At 49.9% G+C, this 14679-nt stretch overlaps 1 protein-coding gene across 1 annotated transcript in view; it reads right to left on the bottom strand.

Annotated features, from left to right (window-relative positions):
* Positions 1-5985: 5985 nt before the first annotated feature.
* MYOM3 (myomesin 3) overlaps positions 5986-14679 on the bottom strand; it is a 46348-nt gene continuing 37654 nt past the window's right edge. The window contains exons 29-36 of the mRNA XM_029227179.1: positions 14266-14353; positions 13704-13742; positions 13348-13456; positions 12053-12216; positions 11794-11830; positions 11595-11617; positions 9940-9995; positions 5986-8698 (exon numbers count right to left, since the gene is read on the bottom strand). Of these exons, the coding sequence (XP_029083012.1) occupies positions 8438-8698; positions 9940-9995; positions 11595-11617; positions 11794-11830; positions 12053-12216; positions 13348-13456; positions 13704-13742; positions 14266-14353 (777 nt within the window). The 3' untranslated portion in view covers positions 5986-8437. The remainder of the gene's footprint in view (positions 8699-9939; positions 9996-11594; positions 11618-11793; positions 11831-12052; positions 12217-13347; positions 13457-13703; positions 13743-14265; positions 14354-14679) is intronic.

Genomic DNA, 14679 nt, shown 5'->3' with positions numbered 1-14679 from the left:
GCTACTGAATATTGAAGCCAGGAGAGTAAGTCACAGTGAGTTCCACTTACAGTATGCCCAAGTAAGCTCCAGCTAGACTGATCCTCCTGCAGACTGCAGCTATTAACCTCTGGACAAAAAATAAAAAGATAAAAAAAAATTTTTTTAATAAAAAATAAACTAGGGCTTCCCTGGTGGCGCAGTGGTTGAGAGTCCGCCTGCCGATGCAGGGGACACGGGTTCGTGCCCCGGTCCGGGAAGATCCCACATGCCGCGGAGTGGCTGGGCCCGTGAGCCGTGTCCGCTGAGCCTGCGCGTCCGGAGCCTGTGTTCCGCAATGGGAGAGGCCACAACAGTGAGAGGCCCGCGTACCACAAAAAAAAAAAACCAAACAAAAAAACCCTAAAAATCTTACCTGAAGCACTGGAGAATAAACAAAGGCAGACAGATTCCAGAGAGGAGTCAACACCCGGAGGAAGGGAATGGCACAGGATGAGTCTCTCATTTTCGAGATGCCTTTCAGCATACTGCAGTCAGCGCCGCGTGAGCTGTGCAGTAGAACACCCGAAGTATCTCTGGCCTGAAAACTCAGAGGACAGAGTTGAGGGCAATCATAGCCACTGGAAAGTGAGGCGGGAATCTTGGAAAGGTGAGAGTCAGAGGGAAGACTTTTTTTTTTTTTGCGGTACGCGGGCCTCTCACTGTTGTGGCCTCTCCCGTTGCGGAGCACAGGCTCCGGACGCGCAGGCTCAGCGGCCGTGGCTCACAGGCTCAGCCGCTCCGCGGCTTGTGGGATCTTCCCAGACCGGGGCACGAACCCGTGTCCCCTGCATCGGCAGGCGGACTCTCAACCACTGCGCCACCAGGGAAGCCCGAGGGAAGACTTCTTTATAAACTCTGTACAAATCTCTGGCCAACCTCTAAATTACACGTACATAGGACAGACTACAAGCAGATCAGCTAAGGATAAAAGAAGTGAAATGACATTTGAGCACCTTGCCAAAAGACCATGTTTGTATTTTTAGTCCAACCAAGTTAATTACCTGACACAACGAGCACAAAAATCAACACTCTGTAGTGGAAATATAACATAATCCAGGGTCTTCATAACATAATATTCAAAACGAAATCCAGAGTTATTTGACATACAAAGAAAAGGAAGATGTGATCCTTTTTCAAGAGAAAAGATAGTCAAAAGAGACTGACCCTGAGGTGACTGGTTAATGATTTTAAAGTAGCTATTGTAGCTGTGCTTTTTGCTGTAAAGGAAAGTATGCTCATAATGAAAGAAAAGATAGGAAAAGCTTGATAGAGAAATAGAAACTATAAAAAAAGAACCAAATGGAAATTCCAAAACTGTAAAATTCAATATCTGAAATTTAAAAAGGCATTGGGTAGGCTTAAGTCTGAAAGGATCATGAAGTGAGGGTGTTAAGTAACATTGATGAGTGAATTACAAAAGCAAAATAAACAGGATCTTTGAACAAGGAAAACAGAGAATAAGGAGAGGGTAGTCCGGCAGAGACAGGGTGCATATCTGTGGTAGCTTTTAAAACATTCAAAAATTTTTTTTCTCTCTTCTGTTTAAAATGTAATGCAAGTTTATAGAGATTTTGAAAATGCAGATGAGAAAATAAACATCAATTATAATCCCACCACTAGAGAATTCACTGTCAACATTTTGATGTTTACCTTCTAGTCTTCTAAAATATATACAATTTTAATTTTCATTAAATAAGCTTACACTTTATATACTGTTTGAAATCTGCCTTTTGATTTTTAAAAAAATTAATTCAATTTAATTTATTTATTTTTGGCTGCTTTGAGTCTTCGTTGCTGCCCACAGGCTTTCTCTAGTTGAGGCGAATGGGGGCTCTCTTTGTTGCAGTTCCTGGGCTTCTCATTGTGGTGGCTTCTCTTGTTGCAGAGCACGGGCTCTAGGCAGGCGAGCTTCAGTAGTTGTGGCACATGGGCTTCAGTAGTTGTGGCTCGTGGGCTCTAGAGTGCAGGCTCAGTAGTTGTAGTGCACAGGCTTAGTTGCTCTGTGGCATGTGGGATCTTCCCAGACCACGGCTCGAACCCACGTCCCCTGCGTTTGCAGGTGGATTCTTAACCACTGCGCCACCAGGGAAGCCCTGCCTTTTGATTTTTAAAACCTATCCTGAACATCTTTTCATGCCTCTAAATATTTTTTTTGCATCATTTTTGATGATAGCATACCAGTCATGATATGATCGGATTGTAATTGTATATTAAGCATATTAGCCTTATATTTTCCATAGAGATCGCAAATAGTTTTCTCATTTGGTTTTTGCTTTTTAGCTTTATGGTGAGCCTCTCCTTTCATCAGTTGGCCATGGCTCAATAAAAACCAGTCACCATCTTTCTGGGTGGCCACCTGAGAAATGGTATTTCCCATGTGGGCAGGGCCCATGTCTGTTTCAGTCGTCATTGTATTGCCAGCATCTAGCATAGTGCCTGGAGTGAAATAGCTACTCAATAAATATGTGTTGGATGATTGGCTAACTTCTGATTTGTGTCCCTGAGGGGAAGGCCAGGGTACTATCAGTTAGTTCCCTTCCACTCCTGCCACGTAGCTAGTCTGCTTTTGACCTAGTAATTCATGTCCTTTGACTCAGTAATTCCTCTTCTAGAATCTACACAAGAGAATTTTTCAGAGATGCAAGCAAAGATTTATATATGAGGATGTTCATCCCAGTCTCATTGACTAGTGAAAAATTGGAAACTATTTCTGGGAACATGGAAATGATATAAGTTACATGATAGATAAACACTGACATAGGGTTTTGGAATGCTTTTTGGTGATGTGAGAAAATTTTTATGACGTCATAACATAGGAAAAAAACTCAGAATGTAAAATTATATGTAAGACTTCTCAATTCTGTTAAGACTGGTAGGAAATACATCAAAAAAAATGTTAACAAGTGGTGTGTGAATTGGGAATGCTTTTAGCTCACAGGATGGGAAAACCTGACTTATGGTGCCTTAGGCATAGAGGGATTTATTTTTCTCTCATAAGTTGCCTGGGGTCTGAAGGCCTGGCATCAGCAGCATGGTGATGTTGGGCTGGCATCTCTGCAATCTGCTTTTTATGGTCACAAGATGGCTGCCCAGCTTCAGGCACCGTGTCCACATTTGAGGCAGGAAGGAGGAAGGGGGGTTGTCTGGTGCTTGCAGTGTCTGTCCCTTCTATTGAGAACATGAGCCTACCAAAGAGCCCCAGCAGATTTCTGTTTATGTCTCTTTGACCAGAACTGTGTCCTGTGGCTGCCCCCAGCTACAAGGGAGCCCGGGAAAGTGAATATCTCGTTTTCCAGTCTTGAGAGTGGAGGTGGCAATGGGGAAGGGTTGGAAATATCTGTTAGTGTCTTCCATTGCATTCATTTCTGGTTGGAGGGCTTATGGATATATTTTTTAAAAATTTGATTGAAGTATAGTTGACTTACAATGTGTGTTAATTTCTGCTGTACAGAAAAGTGATTCAGTTATACATGTATATATTATTTTTCACATTCTTTTCCATTATGGTTTATCACAGGATATTGAATATAGTTCCCTGTGCTATACAGCAGGACCTTGTTGTTTATCCATCCTATATATAATGGTTTCTGTCTGCTAATCCCAAACTCCCAATCCTTTCCTCCCCTCCCTGGCAACCACAAGTCTGTTCAGTTTATGAATATTTTTACTTTTCTTCTTTGTTCTCTTCTGTCTCGTCCAATTTTTCTACAGCAGCCATTTATCATTTCTATCATTGGAAGAATACAACAGATGCTACTTTAAAAATCCCTTGTGAGGTTGTGGACTCCTGTCTCTGGAAGTGTCTGTACTGTCATCAGTCAAAAAAGTGCAGAAGGAACTTGAATTCTGTGGGAGCTGGATTAGTCCGTCTGTCTTCCCCAGCAACTGAGACTACAGGGAATGGGTGGGTGGGGAAATCTGTCATTTATTTCGATCCTCTCAGGCACCACGCTAGCTACTCGGCAAGCGTCCCCTCATTTAATTCTCACAGCAGCCCTCCTTTACAGATGAGACACAGAAACTTTAAATTACTTAATTAAGGCACACATCAAGTAAAGCAAAGCTGGATCTCAGATTATAGCACCAAGCTTTAAATCTGTATATTCCTGCCACATAGTAAGCTCAGGAAACTTGTGCTGAATGAATGCAGTCAGCGAATCAATTGGATGTATAACGTTTTTTCCATTAATTTTAATTAGTGTGATTGAAAAATAGCTGGCTGTATACATTGCCTGCCAGAGAGGAACCCTGTGCTCACTCGCCTGTAACTAATGTCCTTGACTAATTGCTGGATAAGTAACTCATATGACTCCAGATGAAAAGACTGCCAAGGGTTTGTCTCCCTTGGCAATGGAGTCTTTAAATATTTTTATTATGAAAAAAATTCCAAACATGTACGAAAGTAGAGAGCATGGTACCCATATACCCATCACCAGCTTCAAGAATCATCAATGTTTTGCTAACTTTTTCATTTATTTCTCTTTATTTCGTTTATTTCTCTTCCTCTTACTTTTTTTTTTCTTCTTTTTTTAAACTGGAGTATTTTCAAGCAAACCCAAAGTCTCATTTCGCCATGAACATTTCTATAATTGGAATGAAAAGGCTTTTGTGTGGCCCCGAGTTTCTCTTTCTTTAGATCTGCTATAGCAGAGGAAGCGGTGATATAAAAGTCAGCCCAGGGGCACACGGGTTTCTGGGAGGCCCAGGAGAGGAGGGGCACATTCCTCACGGGCTGTGCAATTTGTTTTGCTCTCAACCCAGGGCACTTCTTGGCTGAAACTCCTCCCGCCTCAGAATTGAAACTTTTCTCAAATGCTGAAAATAAACTATCTGGCTTCCTCTAGCTAGAGACATCTGGGAAGTGATGCTTCTGAAACTATTTTTGGCATGAAAATGTCACCCCGAGCTGCTGGAAGTGATTTGGAAGTTTTGAGGTATTGAAAGCATTTGATGAGAAGTGGCGGAGGCCAAGTGGGTAGAGGTTAATTATTACACAGCAGGCGTTTCCCATCAGGGTTCTTATTCCTCATGCTCTTCCTGTTTACGGCTCTCAATTCTTTAGGCCAAGGATGGCACGGGGGTTGGTATGTGAAAGGTGGCAGAACAGGTGTGGGGAGGGGCGGCAGGTATGATAAAGGGGGAACACGCTGGCTGGCTGGACTTCCTTCAGCCTGCATGCCCTGCCTGGCTCCCTGGAAGTCCAGCGTGCCAGGAGATCCACGGAGGGTTCCTGGAGAATGCCAGGACCATGCGTTCGCTGATGGGTTTCACGAGATAAGAGACAAAGTTTCTTACTTTCTGAGTCCCATGCAGGGTAACCAGGGATCAGGCTGGACCAGCTGAGATGCTTCCCAGGATGAGCCAGTAAAGAATAACACAAGGAGCAAGTGGGAATTGTAAATATGGAAGAATCAGAGGGGTTCAGAAATTGGGATGCTGGAAGTGGCCCAGGCCAGGGGCAGGAGTGGAGGCCACTGGGAACAGGCTAAGGAGAGGAGAATAAAGGCCAGTGGTTCAGGCTGCAGAGGGTGAAAGACGTGAAGCTGTGGAGTCTGGCTTTGTTGGATGACGGTGTGCCCCCGCTACCTACCCTGGGCTCAGGAAATATAGAATAGATGAAGATGGGAGAGACCCCTGGGGAGGTGGTTGATTCACAACTCTGAGCTGGTTTGGCTCACAACACTTCGGACACCAAATGCGTGGGTTATTTTAACACCAACAACCAGTTCTCCAAATATCCAGACACCAACTGGGTGTCCTACAATTCAATTCAATTTTTTTTTTTTTTTCTTTTGCAGTACGCGGGCCTCTCACTGCTGTGGCCTCTCCCGTTGCGGAGCACAGGCTCCGGACGCGCAGGCTCCGCGGCCATGGCTCACGGGCTCAGCCGCTCCACGGCATGTGGGATCTTCCCGGACTGGGGCACGAACCCGTGTCCCCTGCATCGGCAGGCGGACTCTCAACCACTGCGCCACCAGGGAAGCCCTTCAATTCAATTTTGACACTAACCACCCACAGGTAGAGTCAGACTCCACAAGGCTGTCACCTGTACTTCTGACCAACCGGCAATAAGTTGAGGGTTCCCATGACTCCCTCCTCAGTCGATAATTTGCTGGAATGGCTTACAAAACTCAGGGAAACATTTTACTTACAGTTTCTGGTTTATTATGAAGGATACAAATGGACAGTCAGATGAATAGGTCCACAGGGCAAGGAGTCGGGGAGTGTGGAGGGAGATCCTCTCTAAATGCACACACCCTCTCTAAGCGCACCACGCTCCCAGCACCTTGATGTGTACACAAACCCAGAAGCCCTAGGAATCCTGTTGCTTAGCAATTTTTAATGGAGCTTTCAGTACTTAGGCATGATTCTTTAAATCATTGGCCAGTGGTGATTAACTCAACCTCTAGTCTCTCTCCCCTCTCCAGAGGGAAATGGAGGTGGCTGGGGGCAGAAAGTTCCAACCCTCTAGTCCTGCCTTGGCCTTTCTGGTGACCAGCTCCCATCCTGAAGCTATCTAAGGGCCCCCAGTCACCAGCCATCTTATTAGTATACAAAAGACGCTCTTTTCACCCTGGAGATCCGAAGGGTTTTAGGAGCTGTGTGTCCCAAACCAAGAGCAAAGACCAGATATAAAATTTTTAAATTTTATCACAATGTCCTTTAGCAAGGTCCTTTCTTCCACCTGAGTGACACTTGGGGTTTACTTGGGATTAAGTGGGAGGAGCTAAGACAGAGAACAGCGAAAGGTCTCAGGGACCTCCATCCCCACTGCCCCACCCTAGACCTGCCCTGTCCACAGTCTTCCTAGGTAGGAGGTAGTGTCAGCTGAAAGGACCCTCAAAAATGACCTTTTAGACTTCTTGCTTTATAGATGGGAAATTGAGGCCCAGACAAAGGAAAAAAAAAATGCCCAAGATCACACAGTGAGTGCTTGGCTTCAAGCCTGGGTATGTTTGCCTCCAAGACCTGCATAATCCTCCATACTCCTTCCCAGCCAGGGCACGGCAGGACACCTGGCCCCCTCGCCCCCCCTCACTGAACACCTGGCCTGACTGCACCTGTAGCTGCTGGGGGTATAAGTTACCCATCATGCCTTGATGCGCGTGTAGGTGGTAAATGTAGGAGTGATTCATTCTACCTTTAAATTCAGAAATCATTTCAGAACTCAGAGGTGGGTGTTATATTTTGATGTTGGGAGTACAGATGAGTTTTATTTTCTCCTTCAACATTTTTAAGGTTTTCCAAAATTTTACAACAAACATCTCTAACTTTATAAACCCCACCCCTCCCAATCTGATTTTAAAAAAGAAGGAAACTGGAGGGTGGTGAAATGCCGAGCTCCGTACAGAGGTCCAGCAAGCAAGGCCAACCAGTATCTGTCCCGCCAGGCAGAGGCCCTGAGCTGGAAGTACTGAAGGTCATCCAACTCTCCAGCCTGGCATCCAAGGCCACCCAGGCAGCATCACCCCTACGCCTCACCTTTGCTCTCACCATCCCCTGCTCCTGAAATCTCTTCCCATGACCATCACCAAATCCAACTTATTTTTTCAGGGCCCAACAACCAATCCTGCTAGTTCCACGAAGGTGTTTTAAAGCTCACCTTCCCTAGTTGGGATGAACACCCCTCTCCCTCCTCTGCCACCAGTGGAACTTTATGTGGGCCTGTTTCATAATCCTGATCACCTGACCTGTCCTGGAGTCATTTGCACCCACAGGTCTGACTCTCCTCCTGGGCTGAGGTGTCCTTGGAGGCGGGGCCTGCATATTATGTATCTTTGTGCTCCCAATGCCATCCGCAGCCTGGCACAGGCTAGACTTCAAATGAATGTTCGTTGAACTTAAGTGAATTGAAAATACAGTATCCAAAAGGGGGTATTGTGAGAAATCCGTTTATGGGGGCGGGGTACATCAACCTCGGCACTATTGTCATTTAGGGTTGAATGCTATGCGGTGAGGAGCTGCTGTGTTTAGCAGCATCCCTGGCTGCTACCTACTAGACGCCAGTTGTGACAACCCAAAATTTGGACACCGCCAAATGCCCCCTGGGGGACAAAACTGCCTCCTGTTGAGTATCGCTGGTGTATGGTTTCAAGGGTTTTCATAAACAATCCGTAGGAGGAGGAATTCCCATTTGACAGATGAGAAAGGCAAGGCTCATGGAGAGTTTAGAGTTGAAACAGCTTTGCACGTAGGTCTCCCATTCCAAGTCCAGCGCTGAGGCCTGGAGGCCTCCCAGAGCCCCAGCAAGGTCTATGCTTCTCCACTTTGGTGTAGCTACTCCCCTCCCATGTCCCGGGTCCCGCAATGTCCAATCCCCCTGCCCCGCCTCCGTGGCTTGTGCCAGGCTGTGAGCCACTGGTTGACCCTTGTAGTCCATGCAGACCAGACCTCAGGCTGTGCCTGAATCCGACCGTCACATCTTCAGCACCTTGTCCTCCTCCCCGTGCTTGAACACGCTGATGGTGACCTGGCCCTTCTCGGAGCCATACTTGTTCTTGACGAAGACACCGTAGCGCCCGCTGTCCTCACTGTTGACCCTCTCGATGGTGATGGTGACCTCCGACCCCTTCACCTCCATGTGGTAGCGGTCAAGGAAGGTGACGGGCTGGTCATTCTTCAGCCAAGAGACTTCAGGGATAGGATCTCCTGAGATGACGCAGGTCAGGCACAGGGTCTGTTTGAAAGGACAGGAAGGGAACGCTCAGTCCACCTGCTTGGAATAACCCTTGGTAAAGTGTGAAGGTTATAAACCTTCACACTCCCAGGGAGCTCCCAGTACAAGCTGCTCCTTGTGGTAAGTTCATTATGTGTGTTTTACTGTGACCCATAAAGTAATAACAGTAAAGGGAGATGTTTTACTCTAACCCCACATCCTCCACTCTCAACATTTCTGCGGGAACACTTAACTAGTTAGACTGTCGGGCCTTTAGCAATTACCTGCCCCAGAATGGGCTGGACTTTGCTTTATTGCTTTTTATTGTATATTTCATTATGATTTTACCATGCAAATAAGGCTAGATTGCTTTTTTTTTTTTGCGATACGCCGGCCTCTCACTGTTGTGGCCTCTCCCGTTGCGGAGCACAGGCTCCGGACGCACAGGCCCAGCGGCCATGGCTCACGGGCCCAGCCGCTCCACGGCATGTGGGATCTTCGTGGACCGGGGCACGAACCCGTGTCCCCTGCATCGGCAGGTGGACTCTCAACCACTGCGCCTCCAGGGAAGCCCGGCTAGACTGCTTTAATATAAAGATTTAAGAATTGAGTTTGAAAATTCTCAACAGAGCAATTCTCACTGCAGAGGCACTCTAGTGTAATGGCCAAACACTCAGAGTCTGGAGCTGGGCTGCCAGGCTGTGAATCTCAGCTCGGCTCCTTTAAGCTGTATGACCTTAGGTAAGTCCCTTAACCTTTCTGGGCCTCAGTTTCCTCAGCTATAAAGTATGACTAGTAATAACACACTATTTCATGTGGTTGCCTTGATGGTTAAATAATGGAATAGTGCCTGGCACAAAGTAAGCAACGTGAAAACGTTAGCTATCATTTTCTAGAACATTAGACTTGAAAAACTTCAGTCCTGAAAGGGCTTTTTAGGTATCATCTAGTCAAACTCCTGTGGAAACTGAAGCTCACACAGAGAAGTCCGTGACACCCAGGGCCACCTGGAGAGATGGGGTAGAACTGGGGTGAGCATAGGCCTGTCACCCCCGCACACACACACGGGCCTGACACCAGGCTCAGTGTCTTTCCTTTATACTACATGTGACCAATGAGGTGTGGTCACTCGGCCAGACTCTGGTGCATCCAGCCCCTTCGGCTCTGGAATCCACAGTGCTGCACTGCTTTGTGCTCTTTGATGGATACAGGAGGGAACCCAGGGTGGGACTGCCGGCTGTGGGCTGGGGAACAGTCAGTACCTTATCTTCCATGATCGTGGCCACGTCCGGCAGGCCCCTCACCACTTTGGCACGATCTGGAACGGAAAAACGAGACCCCCAGTGATGAATGTTTTCCTGCCAGCTGCTTCCCAGCAGCAGGTTCCACGAAGTTGAGGTTTATTTTGAAGCAATGCTTCTTTTTCTTTTTGCATCATTTTGGGTGGACATCCTTAAACTTGTATTATGTTACTTCCTTGCCTTTATAAACACAAGATAGGGACGTAATGTGTTTCTGTCGTTGACCTGAGGTTATTATCATGGCTGGTGGTATCTGGAGGTGACAGTGAGGCGCCCCTCCCCTGAGGACTGGGAGAGAAGGTGATAAGGTTGCTCTGAGCCTTAAACTGGCAAAATGCACACAACAGGTGTGACGAACCAGCTCAGGGAGTGAATAGGAAGGGAGCTTACGGGACACTGACTCTGGTCAAGGGAGGGGACCTGGTGGCCATGGCAGCTGGGCAGGAAGAGACTGTGGTTGTAAATCACTAAGCAGAAAGCCAACATGTCGCAATCGAGGCTGTGGGAACAGACCCTAGACCACGATCAGGGATGTGCAAAGAGCCTAAAGTGGCTGGTGTCTGTGCAACGGATGTAGGGGAGGAGAAGCCTGAATCAGGGTTGAAGGGGGAGGGGAAGGATGGCCCCAGAGATGGACACTGTTGTGGGAGGAACGTTCACCAGGCCCATCATGGCGGGCGAAACAATCCACTTCCCCTGACTCTCAACTCGGCCAGCCCTAGCAAGCACAGGTGGTGAGTTTAGGCCCCTGTGTTAGGGTCCTGGAGGGGTGTCCTGTGCAGAGACTCGGCATTCCAGGATGGGGGGGCAGGTGATTAGGAGGCGTGACGGGCTGAGTCGGGTCTGCAGGCTGCGCTCCGCCCACCAAGGTGGCCGCCCGCTGCGAGGGCTCCTCACTGCTCTTAGACCCCCAGATGGCCCCCTCCCAGATGGCAATTATGAACGGCCTGCACTTCCCGCCAAGTGGGGACACTCAGGGACAAGACGCCACATAGGGCTCATGCCCCCTCCTACCAATGGCCCCAAACGGTCAGTTTCCCTCCTCACTGTCAGGTTGAACGGGGCTGCTCTGCTCTGCTTCCCCTCATGGAAGGTCCTACACTGACCGGCTGGCTCACTGAGACCAGAAAGCCAGCCTCCTGGAACTGGGTGCTTTAGAACTGGTTGCAGGGACCCGGAGAAGCTCCAGTGCGTGGACCTGGTGGTCCCCCTGGGCAACTCAGAGGCTGTGTCCTGGATTAGATGAGGCCCTAGGGCCCCGACAGCCAGAACCAGCTTCAGCTTTGAAGTCGTCCCCTCCAGGGCCTCGCTTGGAAGACAGGGCCTCAGTCCTGTCTGCCCCTGCCTTTGGAGTCCCACCGACATCGGCCGTGTGCCTACTCGCCACCAGGTCTGCACCAGGTGTGTCCACATCCACGGTCTCAGGTATCCTCGGACTCCTCATCCACCTGTCTTCATGCTGCCACCATCTGGGTCTCCCGGCAGCTCTGTGATGGCCCAGAGCCACACAGACCCCATGGGAAACTGGGACTCCAGCTACCTGCCAGGAGGCGTGAGCAGCTGGGAAGCCGCCCCAAACTCAGAAGTGGAAACAACAGAAATATGGCTGGACTTACTCTTCTCGATGATGGCCAAGGCCCTGAAAAATGGAAATGGGAAAAAGCCTTGGTGTTTCATTTGTTAAAGGACAGTCCTGCCCGGGTAGTGGGGAGGGGTGACGGGAGAAAGGTGGAGCTGTCCGGCCTCCCAGGAAGGGTCTTGTGCTTGTGCACCCCAGGGGCCTTGATCACACTGAGAAATGCCGAGGAAACTTACTTCAGTCTCTGGTGCTCAGCCAGGGCGTCCTCAAAAGCTACGAGAAGAAAAAGGGGAAAAGGTGCGTCAGGGCATCTACCCCCAATTTCCCCGCTCCTGCAACCCACAGGTATAGAGCTCAGCGCTGACTGTTCCCCCACTCTGTTCCAGCATTCTCTTGGGGCAGTGCTAGGATTGGTTGGGGAGATGGGAGCCCCCCTAAAAGACCATGGGGTTTTCTAAACAGGTTTCAATGAGGACAGACAGGCGGAGCGCTCACCTTGCCCCGAGAGATCAGCTGAGAGCTGCCGGACTTCCTTCCCGGCCGCTATCTCTAGGGTGTATTTGCCCTTGTCTGAGTCTTTGGGGTCCAGGATGTGGAGCCAGATCTCATCCAGGGTGGTGCCAGCCCTCACCCGATCACCACTCTCCAGGCGTTTCTCTCTGAACGTGAGGGCAAAGAAATGGTTAACACAGCTCAGTCCGGGATGGGCTGTCTGCCCATCTACAGGCACCCGTGCCCCAAACTCCTCTCCTGGGGTTTTGTTCCCAGATGTGTGAGCTGAAAGTGTTGACCATCCATGAGATATTTGATATATATCTATCCACTCATCATTCATTCATTCATCAAACCTTGTGGCAGCACTGAGTCTATATTTGTGACATGTCTTGCAGGCTGGGACTTTGCGGAAATGGTGCTCCAGGGTCAGTGACCACCTCCCCACACCCCACCAGTGGGAGCCACTTCCTCACTTCATCCTTTTCCTCATCGTAAAACCTCCCAGCATTTCTTCCCACAATCACTCTTACGTAATTCTTATAAACTATATAAACTCCTTTCCTTCTTTACTTAAATTTCATTCCTAAAGACACCTGGCCCATGTCAGTGTTTTGTCACGGAAGTGACACCTCTGGGCTTAGTCATGGGGCTCAGAAACTCTAGAGAAGGAGCTTCACTGTTCTGAAATTCAGCTTGGCCTTGGTCTCACTCACATGACCAATTTGACTAAGTCCATCTAGTCTTCTCCATAGAATGGGTGCAGCAATGTCTGCTCCACAAGGCTGAGGTTTGGAAGTAAGAAGCACTGGGAAAATTCTGCTCCCAAACTCTCTGGGGTCACTTAGCTCCTGGCTGAGTCTCTGATACCTGATCCTGCCTTCAAGGCCTGGCCCTCAGTTAGTCGTCAGCCCCCCAGGTCCCTCTGCCTGCACCTCTCCCCTCAGCCTGGCTGCCTGAGTTTGCTAAGGCTGCAAAGACCCACAAGGGCACTTGACCATCTGGTTCTCCATCGTTCCTGCATCCTTCTCTCCCCCAGTTCCCAGATGGTGCTCTACGACAATGGTCCTTCTCTGGCCATGGATATTCTGGGAAAGTGATCTTAGCGCCAGGGTTCCCACCTTTCCTGGGGAGCCTCCCTTCTGTGCCTCTAACAGCTGTTCCCTGTCCCAGACTCCCTCTGTGGACAGCAGGACCGGTGAGAGACCCTGTCTCTGCCAAGCCCTTGGGACTGGGCTCTGAGGCGGGTGCTGGGCCCCCTCCAGCCTGGCTAGGGCTCCAGGGTAAGGCCAACCTACTTGTGGAACCAGGTGGTTTTCATGTAGCTCACGTTGTAGTACTTGACCCTGCTGAAGAGTCGGATCCCCTCCTCGGTCCCCTGGATTTTCAGTGGCGTCGCAGAGAGGGCTGGGGAGGCATGGGAGAAGGGTGAGTCTTCCCCAAGGCCCTTTGGGCAGCACATCTGGGGGGCAGCCAGCTCGCCCCTGCTTTGGGGTGTGGTGGGGGGAACACAGTGTGGTGAAGAGGCAGGAGCGTCTCCCCCAGTCTTTGAGGCTGGAAACTAAACCCACCCCCAGCAGCCAAGGATGGCTAGAGGTCCCCCGGAGGCTATGTGGCATCACGGCAGTGCTGAGCAAAGAGAGGGCTTGCTTACCACCAATCCTGCCCAGCTCAGTGAAGATGGCATCCAGGGCTGGAGGGAGACAGAGGGAATGGTCAGCTGATGTAGGGCTCCCCTAGGGATGCACCAGGTGGGGCCGTCCTTGGAAAAGGCTAGTGGACCTTATGAGCAGCTCTCAGAACACAGGCTTAGGGGTGGGGAGGGGATCTGGGGCACTGCGTGACTGATGGGGCAGGGGGGCAACACAGATGGAGGACGAATGGGCCGACATGACGGTCTTCCTGCAGGCTGAGATGACCAGTCTGGTGAGGAGCCTGGGGCCCACTGGGGGGGGCGGGGGGCAGAGCAGAGAACTCAGGCTCCGGGTCTTGAAGCCTGGGCTCGCTGTGGGATAGTGCAGTGAACATGGGCACCAGCGTCACACAGACCAGGCCCTGCCACTGACCGGCTGTGCAGCCGTGGGCAGGTCACTTAACTCCCCTGGGCCTCAGTTGCCCCAAGTGAGTATCCCAAACAGTTTCCCCACAGGTCACACTGCATCTCTTGGTTCAGTGTGAGGCCCTCCTGGCCCGTCTCTGATGTCGCCGGCTCCTACCTTCACCTGTGAGGTCCAGGATGGTGTCGTCCTCCCCTCGCTCATCGGAAACCTCTGCTCTGTAAACGCCCTTGTCCTCTTTGGAAAGCTGGAAAGAAGGATGTGAGAAGGCGGTGTCGGCATGAGTTCCAGAAGGAGTGATGGACAGCAAATCAGGAGGCCTGGGCTCTAGGCCTGCCCCTAACTCTCCTCCCTGGGCCTCAGTTTACCCCCCTGCGATGGGTGATCTCTGAGGCTCCTTCCAGCTCCAGAGCCCTTTGATCCCAAGCCCAGGGCTTGTCTGGGCCTGGAGGTGGGGCGAGAGGGGGAACTGAGGGCAGAAACAGACGCCCCGCATGTGATTCTCAGGCAGCTGCTCTGAGCAGAGCAAAGTGAGCCCTCCTAGCAGAGCTGGGCCGAGCAGGGCACACCCTC

The sequence above is a fragment of the Monodon monoceros genome, unplaced genomic scaffold, assembly GCF_005190385.1.
Source record: "Monodon monoceros isolate NGI ecotype Baffin Bay Population unplaced genomic scaffold, NGI_Narwhal_1 Super_Scaffold_18, whole genome shotgun sequence".
Lineage (NCBI taxonomy): Eukaryota > Metazoa > Chordata > Mammalia > Artiodactyla > Monodontidae > Monodon > Monodon monoceros.
The sequence above is the reverse complement of the archived record's forward strand: the minus strand, read 5'-3'. Positions and strand labels throughout refer to the sequence as shown.